General features: G+C 35.7%; 2 protein-coding genes across 2 annotated transcripts; one reads left to right on the top strand and one right to left on the bottom strand.

Moving 5' to 3' along the window:
* Window positions 1-5,983: 5,983 nt before the first annotated feature.
* Window positions 5,984-8,479, top strand: LOC143557617 (protein EARLY FLOWERING 3-like). Its single transcript, XM_077046654.1, has 5 exons — window positions 5,984-6,049; window positions 6,981-7,134; window positions 7,291-7,736; window positions 7,877-7,928; window positions 8,027-8,479. The coding sequence occupies exons 2-5, from the start codon at window positions 6,994-6,996 to the stop codon at window positions 8,477-8,479; spliced, it is 1,092 nt and encodes a 363-aa protein (XP_076902769.1). The 5' UTR covers window positions 5,984-6,049; window positions 6,981-6,993.
* Window positions 8,480-10,144: 1,665 nt separating this feature from the next.
* LOC143557607 (serine/threonine-protein kinase PBL27-like) lies at window positions 10,145-14,765 on the bottom strand. Its single transcript, XM_077046644.1, has 5 exons — window positions 14,365-14,765; window positions 13,190-13,392; window positions 12,888-13,077; window positions 11,371-11,762; window positions 10,145-10,771 (listed from the first exon to the last, which is right to left on the bottom strand). Exons 1-5 carry the CDS (start codon window positions 14,498-14,500, stop codon window positions 10,145-10,147), a joined length of 1,548 nt encoding a protein of 515 aa, XP_076902759.1. The 5' UTR covers window positions 14,501-14,765.
* Between the last annotated feature and the right edge of the window lie 1,190 nt (window positions 14,766-15,955).

Raw genomic sequence — 15,955 nt, 5'->3', positions numbered from 1 at the left:
AAATTTGCGAATTGTGTGCCACCGTTTTTTATAGGCAGGCTCAGTCTGTATATGGCCATTAGTTGATCGTCCGTTGATATGTTAAAAAATGTTGAAATTACTTTTTTACCCCCGGTTCTTCAATAATACATGTTTTAAAATATCTCGTCCGGCTCTTCAATAATACTCATCTTCGTTGTCTTCCGGCTCACAATCCAAGTCACAAACATTCGATCGATCTAAGGTGCGATGCCCATGTGGTGCAGGGGACTAGTTACCGGATCTCTAGGACCGAAGTAAACCCAGGGCAACGATTCTTGTGTTGTGTAAGTGTTTATTTAGTCGCAAACTAGGGTTCTTGTGTGTTCATCAAGCTTGATTTTGTTTTCAAATTTAGGTTAAAGTCTTAAGAAGTTAAAATAATTAGGGCCAGGTAAATATTAGGGCAATTGTATGTTTATGTGAAACTGATTATGTAGTTGTTTATGTGAAATTAATTATCTTTTTATGTCAAACTAATAGTATTGTCTTAATTACATGAAGATAATTAGTGAAATTTTAGGTTGATTCTTTGTTGATGTGTTAAATTCATTACAGAAGGGGAGTTGTGGATGGCTAAAGTGGGCAGATGATCCCACCTGTCCCATTTGTGAAAAGGTAATTCATGCTATTGTGAAGATGATGAACAAGAAAAATGAGTTTGCAAGAATGAAAACCAAAGAAGTAACAAGGTTGAAGATGCTATTAGGAATTAGCAAGGTGTCCAAAACTTCAATCTTCAAGTCAATCGATAACCTGCATATGCGTAGAAAATACAATAGAGTTTGTCAACATAAAGTTGAGTGAGATTATCACCAATTTTGCAATGATATAATAATAATATAATAAATAAGCAAAACATAAAAAATGCAGTAAATAAATCAAACCATGAGCAAATAATGAGTCATTAGACCATTACCATGCGAGCGGGCGTTGGTCACTGTGACAGCCGTATGATCATACTATAAATGTGAATATGATGGACCTCTCCGAATGCGGTAAAGTAAACAAATAAGCATGTAACAAGTATATTTGATAGATCACACACAATTACACGTTTGCTAGTTTGAGATAGATAAATAATACGAAATACGGATTAATACGCATACGTCCCCAAAACTTGTGAAAATTCAGTAAAATAGGGGAATGATAAAACTCACCTTAAATCGTAGGCAAGTGAATAAAGAACAATAATAAATGATTAAGAATTAAGCGAGTCGTCTACTAACGCGTCTAATGAAACAAACCAAATGAACCTAAAACTTTGAGATAAGAAAATATGAGTAAAACCAAACTCGTTTCCGCTGGAATCATTCCAACCGGATGTTTAGAACTCCGGTTATGTTAAATTAAACATTTAAGCAAGTCGGTACTGACCAGAATCCAAACAGCGAGTCGGAAGTCGGGTTTTGGTCAGTAGCCTTAAAATTTCGTTACGAGAATAAGAGTCTTCTGGACCGAACGTCGGTTCCGACAAGAAGCATGTGAAAACGAATAGTCAAACTTGTTGACTGTTTTGCCCTTTAACGGGTTTTAAACGAATTAACCAGTCAACACCCTTCAATCTCAGAAATTGATTGAAGGTTATTGACTAAGGAATATATATAAATGATTTTACAGTTCACAACTTACCCGGAAAGTGAATGATTCAACCGTAAAGTGGAGTCAAAGTTCGTTGTAATAGCAAAGTCAACCAATAAAGCTTGTATCTTCTAACAATAAAGCAAAAATGAGCAAGATGATGATGGCCAGAAGCAAGTGACGGCTGGGAATGCTAAATTAGGGTTTAGGAAAAGTTTGTGGTAGATAATATATGTGTTGTTTATATAATATGTGCAAAAAACGAACCAATTTTGGTTAATTTGCCCGTTTAAGTAACCGAATAAGCTTTTAATGATCAAATCAATATAATGAGCAGTAGAATCCGTTCTTGGGCAAGGGGTATGAACACAGACATGTACTTAGGCTACATTACTATTCTTGGGGCTTAATTTACTCGATTTAGTCCAAAAATAAGCGATTTTTATGCCAAAAACGAACTAGGAATGTATAACAAACAAATAATTTGCACAGAGTAGCCATGGCGGTGCGCGATGGCTGGAGCCGTGTGTGGCCCCACGGCGCCCCGGCACCATGGAGGGAATCTTTTGATTTTTGGCAACTTAGGCCCTTGCACTTTCTAAAAGGTTAAATTTTGATATTTTTAAAGTTAAATTCAAGAATAAACAACTTAGAAAGTATAAAGGGTATAAAATGAAAATACAAATCTCAAATACTCATAAATGCTCGATATTATTATCGATAAAGATACGAATAACGTTCGTAAACCGATAAAACGAATACAAATATGAATTCGAAAAAAAAAAACCGAAATGTTTCAATTCTTCTGCACCATCGTCTCCCTTTCCGCCCGCAGAAGCATAACCAGTCCAATGGTGTACAACTGAGATTTGAGGCGTTGGTTACATGCCCTAGTTTTATTTAAATGGAAAACCTACCATAGTGTTCCACCACCAATTTCGACCAACAAACCCACCAAAATTCACCAATTTGTCGTCTCAATCGACCCGCAATATCTCTGAAGTTCGTTGGCATGTTCTTCCAATTTGGTTCTAGGGTTTCTCTTGGTTGTGAACAACTGACTTGTTTGGGGGTTGAGAATCGTGGTGGATTAGGGGTGGCATAGTGATGGCATTAGTATACTTTGGTGGTGGTAGGCGATTGAGGTGGTGCTGATGACCGGCTTAGGTGGTGAGTGACTTAGGGGCTGTTTGGCAAGTGCTGAACCAGTAAGAGGTCTGAATGATTAAGAGACTCTGAGTTAGTACGTGCTAAACTAGTAAGTGTTGTTTGGTTGGACATCTAAATGACTTTGCAGAATGACTATTTTACCATTGTAAACTATTTCGTGTTGAATGAAATGTATTTGTTTAATAAGAGCTTTTAATAACTGTACTAAGTGACCAAACTTTAATTTTAAACCAACCAAAATAAATCTTAAAACAAACTTTCATTATAACAACCAGATCCAAATTACACCAAAACCAAGCAAAAAACAAACTTACAACCAACCAAACCATAACTTTTAGCAACAAGCTCAATCCACACAGGTACAACCGAGACTAAGCATCCCATCCTAACAAAATCTAAAACAAATTCAAATATCAAACCAAAAACTAAAGTACCAACAAACAAATAGCGATCTTTAAGGTCTTCAAAATTTCATCGTACCTAGGCTGCACGTTTGAAAACCGTCTTTTTGCATCCTTTTGAGCTTGTCCGTTGACTTGTAAGCTTCATCGCATCAATCTTATTTACAAGCCAACATACCACAATTAGGATACATATTGTATAATAAGTTTATCACAATATTTGTATCCCTTTATGATAACAAACACCCTCTTTTGTTCAACAACTAAAATCAAAACAATGTATTGTTTACTAATCTGCCGGTTTGGCTTGTTATTTCAATTGCAAGTGTTACGACACTTTAAAAAGTACCCTAACTAATGAATATAAAATTTTAAAACCAAAGTATCATGTTTGTTTAACTGTACTCAATTATTCATATTTAACAACTTTTAAAATACTAGTTTTATGCAGCACTTATCTGCGCAGCTGTTATAATGGCTGATTTTACCCGCTTAACGATCATGTTTTTCTTTGTTCTAAAATTGTGATAAAACTAGACTCAATAAAGTTTTCAACCCAAAATGAATCAGCGTAATCGGGTCGATGGTTTATTTTATATGATTTTTCGGAAAACAGGACAGATTCGTATATTAACCGAAAATTCAGCTTTAACCATTCTGCTATGCTATTTTGCATTGCAGTTTTCATGTACTTATTGTCCATGCTATCTCTTATCACAAATATCTGTAGAAACTAGATTCAATGAGATTTTCAACAATATAAAACACACCCCAAACAGACGTTTGGTTGATTTTACATGAATTTTCAAAATTTGATAAAAATTAGTGTAAAAGCTGCGAAAATCGTATTATTCTTCTTCCCAATTTGACCCAACCTTTCATTGCAGCCCCAAATCATATCTCAATAAAACATAATCAAGAAAAAAACTTGTTAGGGTTTCATGATGAACCAAATTGTCAATATCAAAGCAAGATTCAACCAAACTGAACATCAATTAGCCATTTGAACACCAAACCTTAGCTTCTAGTCCTAGTCGTTCGTACCCTATAGCAGAAATCGATTAGAGAAACAAAAAATCATACCTGTTTGTGCTTGGAATCGGGCTGAAATCAAGCAAGGATGGTGGTATCGTGCTTGGGTCGCCTGATGAGAGGAAGGAAGGAAGGAAGGAGCGATGGTTGTTGTGTGGGTAATTTGGTCTCCTTTTCATTCAGTGACATTCCAAATCTGAATCACTAAGAGGCTTACTGAACCATTCAGATGTGTTCTTTTCATGAAACAAAATTTGAAGTCTGACCGAATCAGACTTCAGCCCATTCAGACCCAAAACAAACTCACCATAAGGGTATGTTTGGCAATGAGTTTTTAGAGGCTTCAAGCTTCAAACTTTTAAGAAAAAACTCATACTCAATTAAAAGCCTTGTTTGGTTTAAAGAACTTGAAGCTTTTAAATCATGAGAAAAAATTTAAAGCTTGAAGCTCCTGCTAGTAGCGTTTAGAAAAGGCTTCAAGCTTTTAGTATTTTAATTATTTAAATAACCTTTCAAAATAAGTACATTTAACATTATTTTTTTTAGTTATGCCCATTTTGGTCATTTTATACATTTTATTAAAAGCTCCAGCTACCCTGCCAAACATATAAATATATCTAAAAAGTTACAGCTACCAACTAGTTTTGCCAAACATACCTTAAGTGTTTCTGGATAATATTAATATATAGTATATATTATTAATATTATCATGCCATTTGTATAAAAATGCAACATATGTATGCCACATCAGTAAAAACAAGCCACGTCAAAAAAAAAAACGTAGTTAAGGTCTGTTAGGTTTAGGAGTGATAGAAAAAAACAAGTTACAATTGGGAGTTGTGAGAGACAAATCATTATATAAGAGTGTTATCGACCGATAAATAAAAGTTGGTAGTATTAAAAACCAATAGCCCTTAAAATTAAAATTAACATACTCAATTACTAGATAAGAAAAAATAATATAAAAACTAGTTTTTATCCCTGTTTTATGGGTTATTTTACATTTTTCGTATATAATATTTATATATTTTTTTGGATTTTAATTTTATTTATTATAAGGAAGTTAAATATACTTAGTGTTTGATGACGAAAGGGTTCTACAAATAAATGAAATGTTATAACTCATTTAAAAACTATATAGGTTTTGTGAGACCCATGACTTGCTTATTTTTTTTAATATAAAATTATTTCTTAATTATAAATATTGTTTTTTTTAAAGAAATCGGATATTAATTTAATATTGTTATTTTATAGGATTTTTATATTAAATATTTCGTAAGATTAATTTTTAATTTAATGACATGTCATAATCCATTTAATAGCTATATGGGTTTTATGTTTTATGATATTTATACCCGTAAATTCAGGTAATATGAATTAGACTACTACCGTTCAAGATATTTCAAAAAAAGCATTAAAATATTATTCCTTAGCATAGACCAAGAATCGAAGATTCGAGGCGTTGGATGATGTAGGTTTTGGTATATCCAGATTCACACACGTTTCCCCGCGTTTCCCGTTCTCTGTCATACCAAACTGAAAAACAAAAACAACCATACCCTCTTTTTCCTCCTCGTTTCTGTCTTTCTTTCCAGTGTCTTTGCCGCCTTTGTTTTCATTGTTTCCCTGTATGATTGAACTTTCTTGATTTTCTGAAAAAAAAAAAAAACTTATTTCCTCATCTGGGTTACTGATGATTCTGCGTCCTGCAAGTGGGTTTTGCTTCAATTTTGTTTTCCATCAACAAATCCTAAATCTTTATATCTACTTTTGAAGCTGCACACCAACTGCTTTGACATATTTTTTGCGTCATTGTGCTTGGAGTTTCTTGATTTCTGTACATTAAGGTAACTGTTTATTCAATCAATTAGGTACATGCTGAATTGAAAATCGTTACGAGTATAAAAATTCATGGCAAAGTTTGGTATCTTTATTGACTTTTTGAAGTTGCACACCAACTGTTTGACATATTGTTTCACAGAAATGTAGATAAGAGTATGTTAGCCCGTTTGGGATGGGTTGTCCCTTACGAGCGTGTGAAGGGCGGCTCGGCTTGGGTATTTGATCGAGCATATGATTAAACCCCGATAAGGATGCAAGAGTTTGTTTTTTTAATTTATTAGTGATTTATAAACCTAGTATAAGCCCGATCATGTGGGTTGTATAGGTAACTTGTGATAAGGATGCAAGAGTTTGTAAACCTAGTATTTATTTTTTTTTTCACAATGTCAATTTTTTTTATTAAATTATTTCTCATTAAACTCAAAGTGATTACAATAAAGTGACAGGCAAACGGGCAACAAGCTGCGCCGCAACCCCTTTTGAATAGCAAAGTCAATCCTACTAAAAACGAATCCGAGCAGGGTTCAGCATGTCGAACGTGGTACTTTTTCGGCTCCTAAGTCCCAAAGCTTCGTTTTTAGCAGGATTGGCTTTGCTATTCAAAAGGGGGTTGTGGCGCAGCTTGTTGCCCGTTTGCCTGCCACTTTATTGTGATCGTTTTGAGTTTAATGAGAAATAACCTAGTATAAACCTAGGAATTCTAGTTATGATCAAATTAATGTTTTTTCAAGTTCGTGTAATCCCTATATAAACCCGAGCATGTGGGTTGTATAGGTAACTTGCAGTTTTCGAGTTAATGAGAATTACTAGGATCGAATTCTGATCTGACCTGTGTTTGTGTTGCGATTCTGATTACCGAAGAATGGTGCTAATCGTATGGTGTTTTAATTTTTCATGTTTTTTATTTTTCAGATTAACTGGTATTGATTTTTGAAGGTGTAAGAAAAAGATGAAGAGAGGGATTAATGACATAATGTTTCCAAGAATTCATGTAAACGATACCGAAAAAGGGGGCCCGCGCGCACCTCCAAGAAACAAGATGGCTCTATATGAGCAACTTAGTCTACCTTCAAAGCGATTCAGTAGTGAGGTAAAACTTAAAACAAAAACATAGAACTAACAACACATGTTATCAAATTGCCTTTTAAATGTTTAAATCTAAGTGTTTGAGATGAGTTATTATCATGGCAATGATGACTCGGTTTTATAATAGCTGATAAGTTCTGTAATGATCTTGTGAATATAGGGGGGTGTGAGTGACAGGGGTTCGTTTGTTCCACATCAGCGAACGCCTACGATGTACACAGCTGACGAAACTAATAATCAGAAAAAGAAACAACGAGATGAAGACGTTATGGTCCTGAACTTTGGTCATAATGGGAATCATCAACACGAAGATAACAAAACATTCTCTCCCTACAATTTAGCTTATTCAAATTCTTTAACAAATGTTAAAAAAACTAGTGAAAGAAATAAAACTCAATTGAAGGAAACACGTGGTTCTTCAAGTTTTGGTCATAGAAATGTTTCAAATACTAACTCTGTCAGATTACTGTGTAATGAAAGTTCACGGGATCGTGTAATTGACTCTGTTGACCATAATATTAGGACTGGAGCTGGTGTTTCTCCTGATGATGTTGTGGGAATGATTGGTCAAAAGCTTTTTTGGAAGGCGAGAAAAGCTATTGTTAAGTAAGTGATTATATTTTCTAACTACGCATTAATACAAACGCATGTATGTATATATATTATATACAGATTTGCACGTATGTAATCAACCTTGCCACCGTGAGTAGTTGTTATTACTAATACCTGTTTTGTGTTATTTGCAGTCAACAAAGAGTATTTGCTGTTCAAGTATTCGAGCTGCATAGATTAATAAAGGTAAACTGTTTTCACATAAATGTGATCATTTGCATACTGTCTTACAGTAGCTGTTTAACATTTTTTAAACTTGGCCTGTTCACCTTATGGTTCATCAGGTTCAAAGACTAATTGCGGGGTTACCGGAAGTAATGATTGAAGCCAATGCTTTTATTGGAAAACCAACTGAAGTTTCTCAAATTAAAAAGGTTCCTTTAGATAATGTTCTAAAATCAACCACAAGTGCTCCGAAAGTCACAGATTACCATGAAAAGTCAAAGGTTGGTAAGAGGGAATTCTCACTCTCAGCTGAGAACGCTGTCGAGAAGGCGCCTCTTTCTTTGGTCCAAAACAGCAATGGGTCCACTTCAACAAGGTATCCGTTACCACCACCAGACCCAAAAATGGACCCGTGGAGTCAACAGCCCGGTCAACAATGGCTAATCCCTGTAATGTCACCATCTGAAGGACTTATCTACAAGCCATACCCTGCACCTGGATACATGACCCCAGGTCCTGGACCTCCTCCTGGTAAGGCCTCTTTGAGTAACAGGTCAAACGGGTCGGGCTGACTCGCTAACAATTTCTGTTTGTTTTTATAAATGTTTAATAATGTGTTATTAATGATTACAAATCATATTATTGATAATAGGTCATAACTTTGTAAACCATAGAGTTCCACATTACCAATGGGCCAACGGGTTCCAACCGCTGGTACATCCACCCGTGCATGGTTACTTCCCTCCTTATGGAACCACAGCAATGAACCCATCCGGTGGTGAAAAAATGAACTCGAACCTGTTTAATATGCAGTGTCAGAGCTCACATGAGGATGGAACCGTAGTCAACTTTCATGAGTCAAACAATGAGGTGCAAGTCAGTACTGCAAGTTGTTCAAGTGGAACAAAAACTTGTGATGCCCTTGCTCTTTTCCCTACATATCCTCCGTTTGAAGTGAAAATAACGGAGGTTAATCAGGCATCATGTGAAAATAACGTGAAAATAACGTTAAAAGTGGCGGAAGGTTAATCAGGCATCATGTGGTGGCGTTGATAGCCGAAAGACAAGGGCACACGCACCGATCAGCCGGTGTCCCGATGATTGAGTGCTATGTGCCTTATGTCCAAGGCTTGATGCAAAACTACTATCGAGCCGGGGGTCTCACCGGAAGCAGCCTCTCTATCCCTATGGGATAGAGGTAAGGCTGTCTACATCTTACCCTCCTCAGACCCTACCATAGCATTGCTATTGGTGGGATATACTGAGTACGATGATGATGATGATGATGATGATCCTCCGTTTGAAGTGCCCTCAGAACCGACTCGGGCTATAAGAGTTGTGCCTCGTAACGCCAGGTTGGCAACAGAGTTTGCAGGCAGGATTTTTAGGTCTTTACAAGAAGAAAGAAAGCAGCAGGATCCAGTTTAGATGAGTCTGTATGATGTGGTACATGTGTTGGGGGGGATATAGAATTATAGATACATGTGAAAGATTAATTATTTGTGGCTGTCATGTTAGCTTTTTTCAGGGATTGTCATACAGTCATTATAAAATTTGATTTGAGGGTTCAACTATGTGTACCCCAAAAGGGGTTTTACTGAACTTAATTCTTGTTATTTTTATATTTATCCAAGTGTAGTATTGCAACAATAACTTTTACAATTTCTGAACTTATTCAAACATGTAACAGTCTGGTAGTCTTCTTGAAATTTGAATACCAAATTATGTAATGATATAGAGTTTATATCAAGATAAAAACGGTTGGAACTGATCGAATCATTCAAATCAAAGTTAATCGTTCTGGTAGTCAGGTCGATCGACCGCCTTTCAGGCCACCCTCACACAGTTGCTGCTGGTATGCAACTCAGTAGTCCAATCAATAACACAAGAATATTGCAGAAAAGATAAGATTTCAGGTTTGAAACACTCATAGCTACTCAGCAGAAGACATGCATATGTTTTAACTTTTTAACACATTTGTTCAAACATCTACAGCAGGTACAAACATGAATACACAAAACAAAACAAAACAAAACAAAAAATTAACTCAAATCCATGATATAATTACCAAGTTTGAATAAACCAGTCAAAGCAAATATCATTCTTTTTACAAAAGTCAACTCCACTTCCCCTCTCCCTTTATCTCCAACAAATATATAGTTAAAAACCAACCAACATACCATAACTCACTCTTATTTGCTCATGAAACAAAACACAGCCAACCTTAATTCCATCCATCACACATTTGTAGCATCAAAACTTCCTCCACCCATTGTGTTTGTCCTCTTTCTCTCTATCCAATTCTCCCCCCACATTTTCGCCTCCGCTACAGCCCGTTCCCGATCAAGATCCCGATTCCTAGCCCGACCCGTACTCCCAGGACTATTCTTTTGCGAATCCGTTTCATCCACCAACCCCCATTTCCGACCCGACCCACCACCATTATTACTACTTTCACCGTCCCCTGCATCAGACCGAGCGTTTATTGTAATTCTTCTGTAATCCGGTGAGTTTTTGTAAGTAGAGGGAGACCCATGTGCGCGTGGCTCACGCATGGACTCTTCAAGGTTGTCCAGACCACCGTCACTAGGGTTCCTGCGGTCCGCGCGGCTCCTGGGAGTACCTGAACCACTGCCTCGACCGGCTCGCTCGGTTCGGGCTGCTTCTGGGTCGTAGGTTTGAGAGGCTAAGTAGGTTAAAGCGGTCACGACATCACCGATTAGAGGCCGTGTGGCGGCTTGTTCTTGTAAACACATGGCTGCAACCGCAAGTGCTTGGTAAAGCCCTCGAACTGGATACCGACCTTGCAATAACGGGTCTGCCATTTTTGGGAATTTCCTCCGGTCTTTAAAAAGCGGTCGGGCCTAAAAATTGGATATAAATAGCAAAATACATATTTTAATGCATAAATCCTTTCCATCTTTTTATTCAAAATATTTCTCAAAATAATCATAAAAAACCAGTTTTTCAAGAAATAATATTTTAGGTCAACTTGAAAAATACTCTTTAAGCTCGTAAAAGGGCCCACCCGTTCCATTTTCCCACCTAAACGAGCCTACTATTTTATACTTTTTATCTAATATGTTAAATATATATTTATAAAAATATTATTATATGTAAAATTTTGATAAAAAAATTAATAAATAACATAAATTATTTTATATGTAAAAACTATAATCAATACACACACACATATATATAATATCTTTAAATGTATATTAATTAATTTATAATAAACAAGCTAAGCTCAAGGTAGTTGAGCTCCGGCTCGGCTCGTTTACACCCCTAGCGGCAGATCAGCACATGTTATTTTTAATTTAAAAAAGGTATATTTTCAACAAATAATATTTGGCTCAACTCCAAAAATCTGCCTTTTGAGTTCTAACCCGTAAACCGCCTCACCCATTTCATTTTGCACATCTACATTATTAATATTAATCAAATGCATTAGTAACTTACTTACCCAAGCAACAAGATTTTGTTCACCAGGACCACGGGTATTATCAATGGCTTTGCGGCCCGTGATAAGTTCAAGAAAGACGACCCCAAAACTATAGACATCGGACTTCAAAGTAAGTTGACCAGTCATGGCATATTCGGGAGCACAGTAGCCGTATGTGCCCATAACTCGGGTGGAAACATGAGTTTTATCGCCTACGGGTCCCAGTTTTGCAAGGCCAAAATCCGAGAGTTTAGGGTGGAAGCCTTCATCGAGAAGAATGTTCGATGATTTTAAGTCTCGGTATATGACGGGAGGGTTTGCTTTGTCATGCAAATATTCCAAACCCTTGGCTGCACCCGCAGCTATTTTCATACGCGTGTTCCAGTCCAACGGTTCTTTATCTGCTGGAAGATCTGGAAAGAATAATAGAAGCATCATATTTTAAGTTCTAATTAAATATTTCAACAGACAAAGGATTATCAATATAAAAAAGTGACTGCAAGAAAAAGTGATGTCAATAATCGCCTAACAGACAAAAGGATATCAAAATAGGGAACTTAAAACTCAAAATCAGCTAAACAAAAATCCGATAGTTACAATCCCTAAGATTTACATAAAATTAGTCAGAATCACCATAAACTTAAAGAAAACCAAGATAATCGGATTGTCGTGCATTGTCCATATAAAGGAAAATAAGTTACAATATCATAAACCTCAAAATAGCTCAGAGTGCAAACATGCCAATTAACTACTACTAACAAGAACAACAATGTACAGCTCAACAAACTTAAATCAACGATCAACAAGTCATAGGCCAAAGGCGATGCTCGTTGTTAAAGTTCATTCCCGAGAAAAGACATAAAGGTAGTGACATGAATACTAAAGCAGTGCAGAAGTAAATTGCACACAAGGAAAAGACAGATGATGGTGATGCGACATTTTAAGAGCATTCTTTTATAGGTACAATGCTAAATTTGGGCGATGCAATCATAGCGTCCATTTTTGGATGTCATGCCTGCAAAGGGGTGTGCTTCTTTTATGCATTGTCATAAAGATGTGTTATAAAATACCGATCTCCAAATTCATTTCATCAGACACCAACTTTGCTTCAATAATAGACATTTTTATAAGTTTTTTTATTCACAAATCTAAATCAGATTGGATGTTAATGCTAAAATTGAAGGTTTTGCAAGGGAATCGGTTGAGTCCATACAAAAGAAACAGACACACGGATATAAATACTGAGGCAAGGATATAAAAGATTCTCATAAGTCAGAAAGGTGGACAAACAAGAATACAATGATGTGGTGATATAAGATTTAAGCGAATATTATTTGAACAACAATGTCATTTCATTTTAATAAACTAAGCAAACCAGAAACAACTACTTTGACTGACTGGTGACCGTATAACAGCCTACAAGGCTTATATTAGTACTAACAGTAAAAGTAACTAGTAATTATGGATGAAAAAACAAAACTATCCTCCTACAGGAATAACGATGCATAAAATTAATTGAAGAAATAAATGAATCTGACCATGTAAATGATCCTCGAGTGATCCCAAAGGCATAAACTCATAAACAAGAAGACGTTGGTCTCCATCTGCACAATAACCTATTAAATTAACTAGATTTGGATGATGTAAGAGGCTTAGCATTAAAACCTCCACCAAAAACTCTCTATTCCCTTGAAGACCATTTCTATCAAGCTGTTTCACTGCAACTACCTGCAAATAACTTATTACCTTCACAATGCCAACTAACACTGACATAAAACATAACATACCAGGGTGTATGGATACATGTTTTTAAATTGAAACTATGGATACATAGATTCACCTGTCCCGTGCTTTCCAAACGGCCTTTGTAAACACGCCCAAATCCGCCTTCTCCTAGCAAAGATTCGGGCCTAAAATTCTTGGTTGCTGCAGCAAGCTCACGAAAAGTAAACGTTTGCGCTGCAATGTTTGCTGGCGGTCCATCTTTTGCAACCACCTGCTCTTTCTTATGATCCAAACTAATCCGAGATGATTTCGATTTCCCTATACAAATTATGCAATTAAACACATATCCAATTCTTTACCCGGATCTCCAAATTACATTTTTGAACCACCACATCATTTTAAACCAATTCAAAATTATGCAAACTGTCAAACACCCAATTCATCAAATCAAGAATCCAAACAATCCAAAAGATCATAATGACTTGAACCACCACATTATTTCAAACCAATTCAAAATCATACAAACTGTCAAACACCCAATTCATCAAATCAAGAATCCAAACAATCCAACTGATCAAGAATGAAAATTTAAGTCACTAACCCTAAAAAAATCACATAAAAGATCATAAATTGATGAATTGAACCACCACATATATCAACCCAATTTCAATATCATGCAAATTATCAAACACCCAATTCATCAAAACAACCAACAGATCAAGATTGGAACTTGAAGTCACTAACCCTATGAAATCACACAAAAGATAATAAATTGATGACTTGAACCACCACATTGCATCAAACCAATCCAATATCACGGAAATTATGAAACACCCAATTCATCAAATCAAGAATCCAAGCAACCCAACAAATCAAGTTTGGAACTTGAAGTCAGTAACCCCATGAAACCACATAAAAGATCATAAATTGATGAGTGGAACCACCACATTACATCAAACCAATCCAATATCATGCAAATTATCAAACACCCAATTCATCAAATCAAGAATCCAAGCAGCCCAACAGATCAAGATTACAAATTGAAGTCACTAACCCTATAAAACCACACAAAAGATCATAAATTGATTAGTGGAACCACCACATTACATCAAACCAATCCAATATCATGCAAATTATCTAACACCCAATTCATCAAATCAAGAATCCAAAAAACCCAACAGATCAAGATTACAAATTGACCTCACTAACCCTAAAAAACCACATAACAAATTGATAAATTATAATTAATCCAATAAACAATCATATAACAAATTGATAAATTATAATTACCTGAACTAACCCTAGTGACATGATGAGTAGCTGAACCCTCTTTCCCATTATTAATATTATCTTTGTTGGACACTTGTTTGTTCACACCATTTGCATCTTTATCCGATGAACCAAAGCATGGAAGACAGCCACCCATGCCCAAGAACAAAACCCACAAATTATTTGGTGGGTTTTGTATAATTACACCCCTTTTGGTCTGTACATACAAAATTATACACAGCTAAATTGGAGGCATGTGTAGTAGTGGGCGATCAACAGTTAAGTTGTTTGTTTCGGACCCGAAGAATAAGCAGATCAAGAAATGAAATTGCAAGAAAAAGAACAATGATAATATTATTATTATTATTATTATTGATTGGGGTTGAAATTGGAAGGTGGAATCAGGAAAAAGATTGGATTTTTGGGGGAAATTTTGGAGCGGTTAATAATAAATAATGTAATACAAGGATAATTATTAAATTAGATTAAATTGCATTTGGTGGTGTAAAGATTTTATTTTGGTGTAATGTTATTGTAATATTATTAATGTAATGTAATGTAATAATAATGTGCTTTTCGTTGGGTTGGAATCCGCCGAGCAAATTACGGGTTCCGATGGTTCTTTTCTTTCTTTGTGTTGGGTTGGGTGGTGGGTCCAATGAAGAGATTTGGTTTCACACCATACCTTCATTTTTCTTTCATATAGGTTAGAAACGGTTTTGACCCGATCGAATACGTGGGTTTTAGAACCGGAGATGCATAAATCAGGGTTTTTTTTCAAATACCGGTTTCGGGTTTGCTCATTGGGTGGGAACCCGTTCCGAGTACGGTCGGGTTTTTTCACCACGTGTCACTCGGTTTGGCTGGGTATTTATTACTTTTAGGGCGGGTTGGGACTGGGTTTTTAGCGGATAGAGGTGGAACCGGTAACAGTGGTTCCGATTTCTTTGTGGAACGGGAACCTAAATTGTACCCACAGGTCGGTAGGGAAGAAATAAAACCCGAACCCGATAAAAAAACCCGAAACCTAACATTAATGGGAAGGGTAATAGCTGACCCGTTAGGTTTAGGATTAGCTTTGAATTTTTTTCGTTGGTTTGGGACGGGTTTGGAATTTGTAATATACCTGATTACCCGATAAATTGACCCATTTAGCCGATGTACCCGACATAATCTTTTTTATTTTATAGATATTTACTAGTTTTATTCCCCGTATTACGAGGTTGTTTCACATTATTCATTTATAATATTTATATATTTTTTGGATTTTAATTTTATTTATTGTAAGAAAGTTAATAATATCCTTAGGGTTTGATGATGAAAGGGTTTCACAAATAAATGAGATGTTATAACCCGGTTTAAAAGTTAACTGGGTTTGGTGAGACTCATGACCCATTTATTTTTTTTACTATAAAATTGTTTCTTAATTATAAATAATATCCTTTTTTTAAAAAAAATCATATATTAATTTTTTGTTTATCTCTATTTTATAGGATTTTCATATCAAATATTTGGTGAGATTAATTTTTAATTTAATGAGATGTTATAACCCGTTTAAAAGTTATCTGGTTTTGGTAAGACCAATACCCATGAATTCGGGTCAAATACATGA

The sequence above is a fragment of the Bidens hawaiensis genome, unplaced genomic scaffold, assembly GCF_021521415.1.
Source record: "Bidens hawaiensis isolate Kalapana, Puna unplaced genomic scaffold, B.hawaiensis_p1.1 tig00019072_1, whole genome shotgun sequence".
In the NCBI taxonomy this organism is placed as follows: Eukaryota; Viridiplantae; Streptophyta; class Magnoliopsida; order Asterales; family Asteraceae; genus Bidens; species Bidens hawaiensis.
Note: the sequence above shows the minus strand (reverse complement) of the source record. Positions and strands in the feature narration are given on the sequence as shown.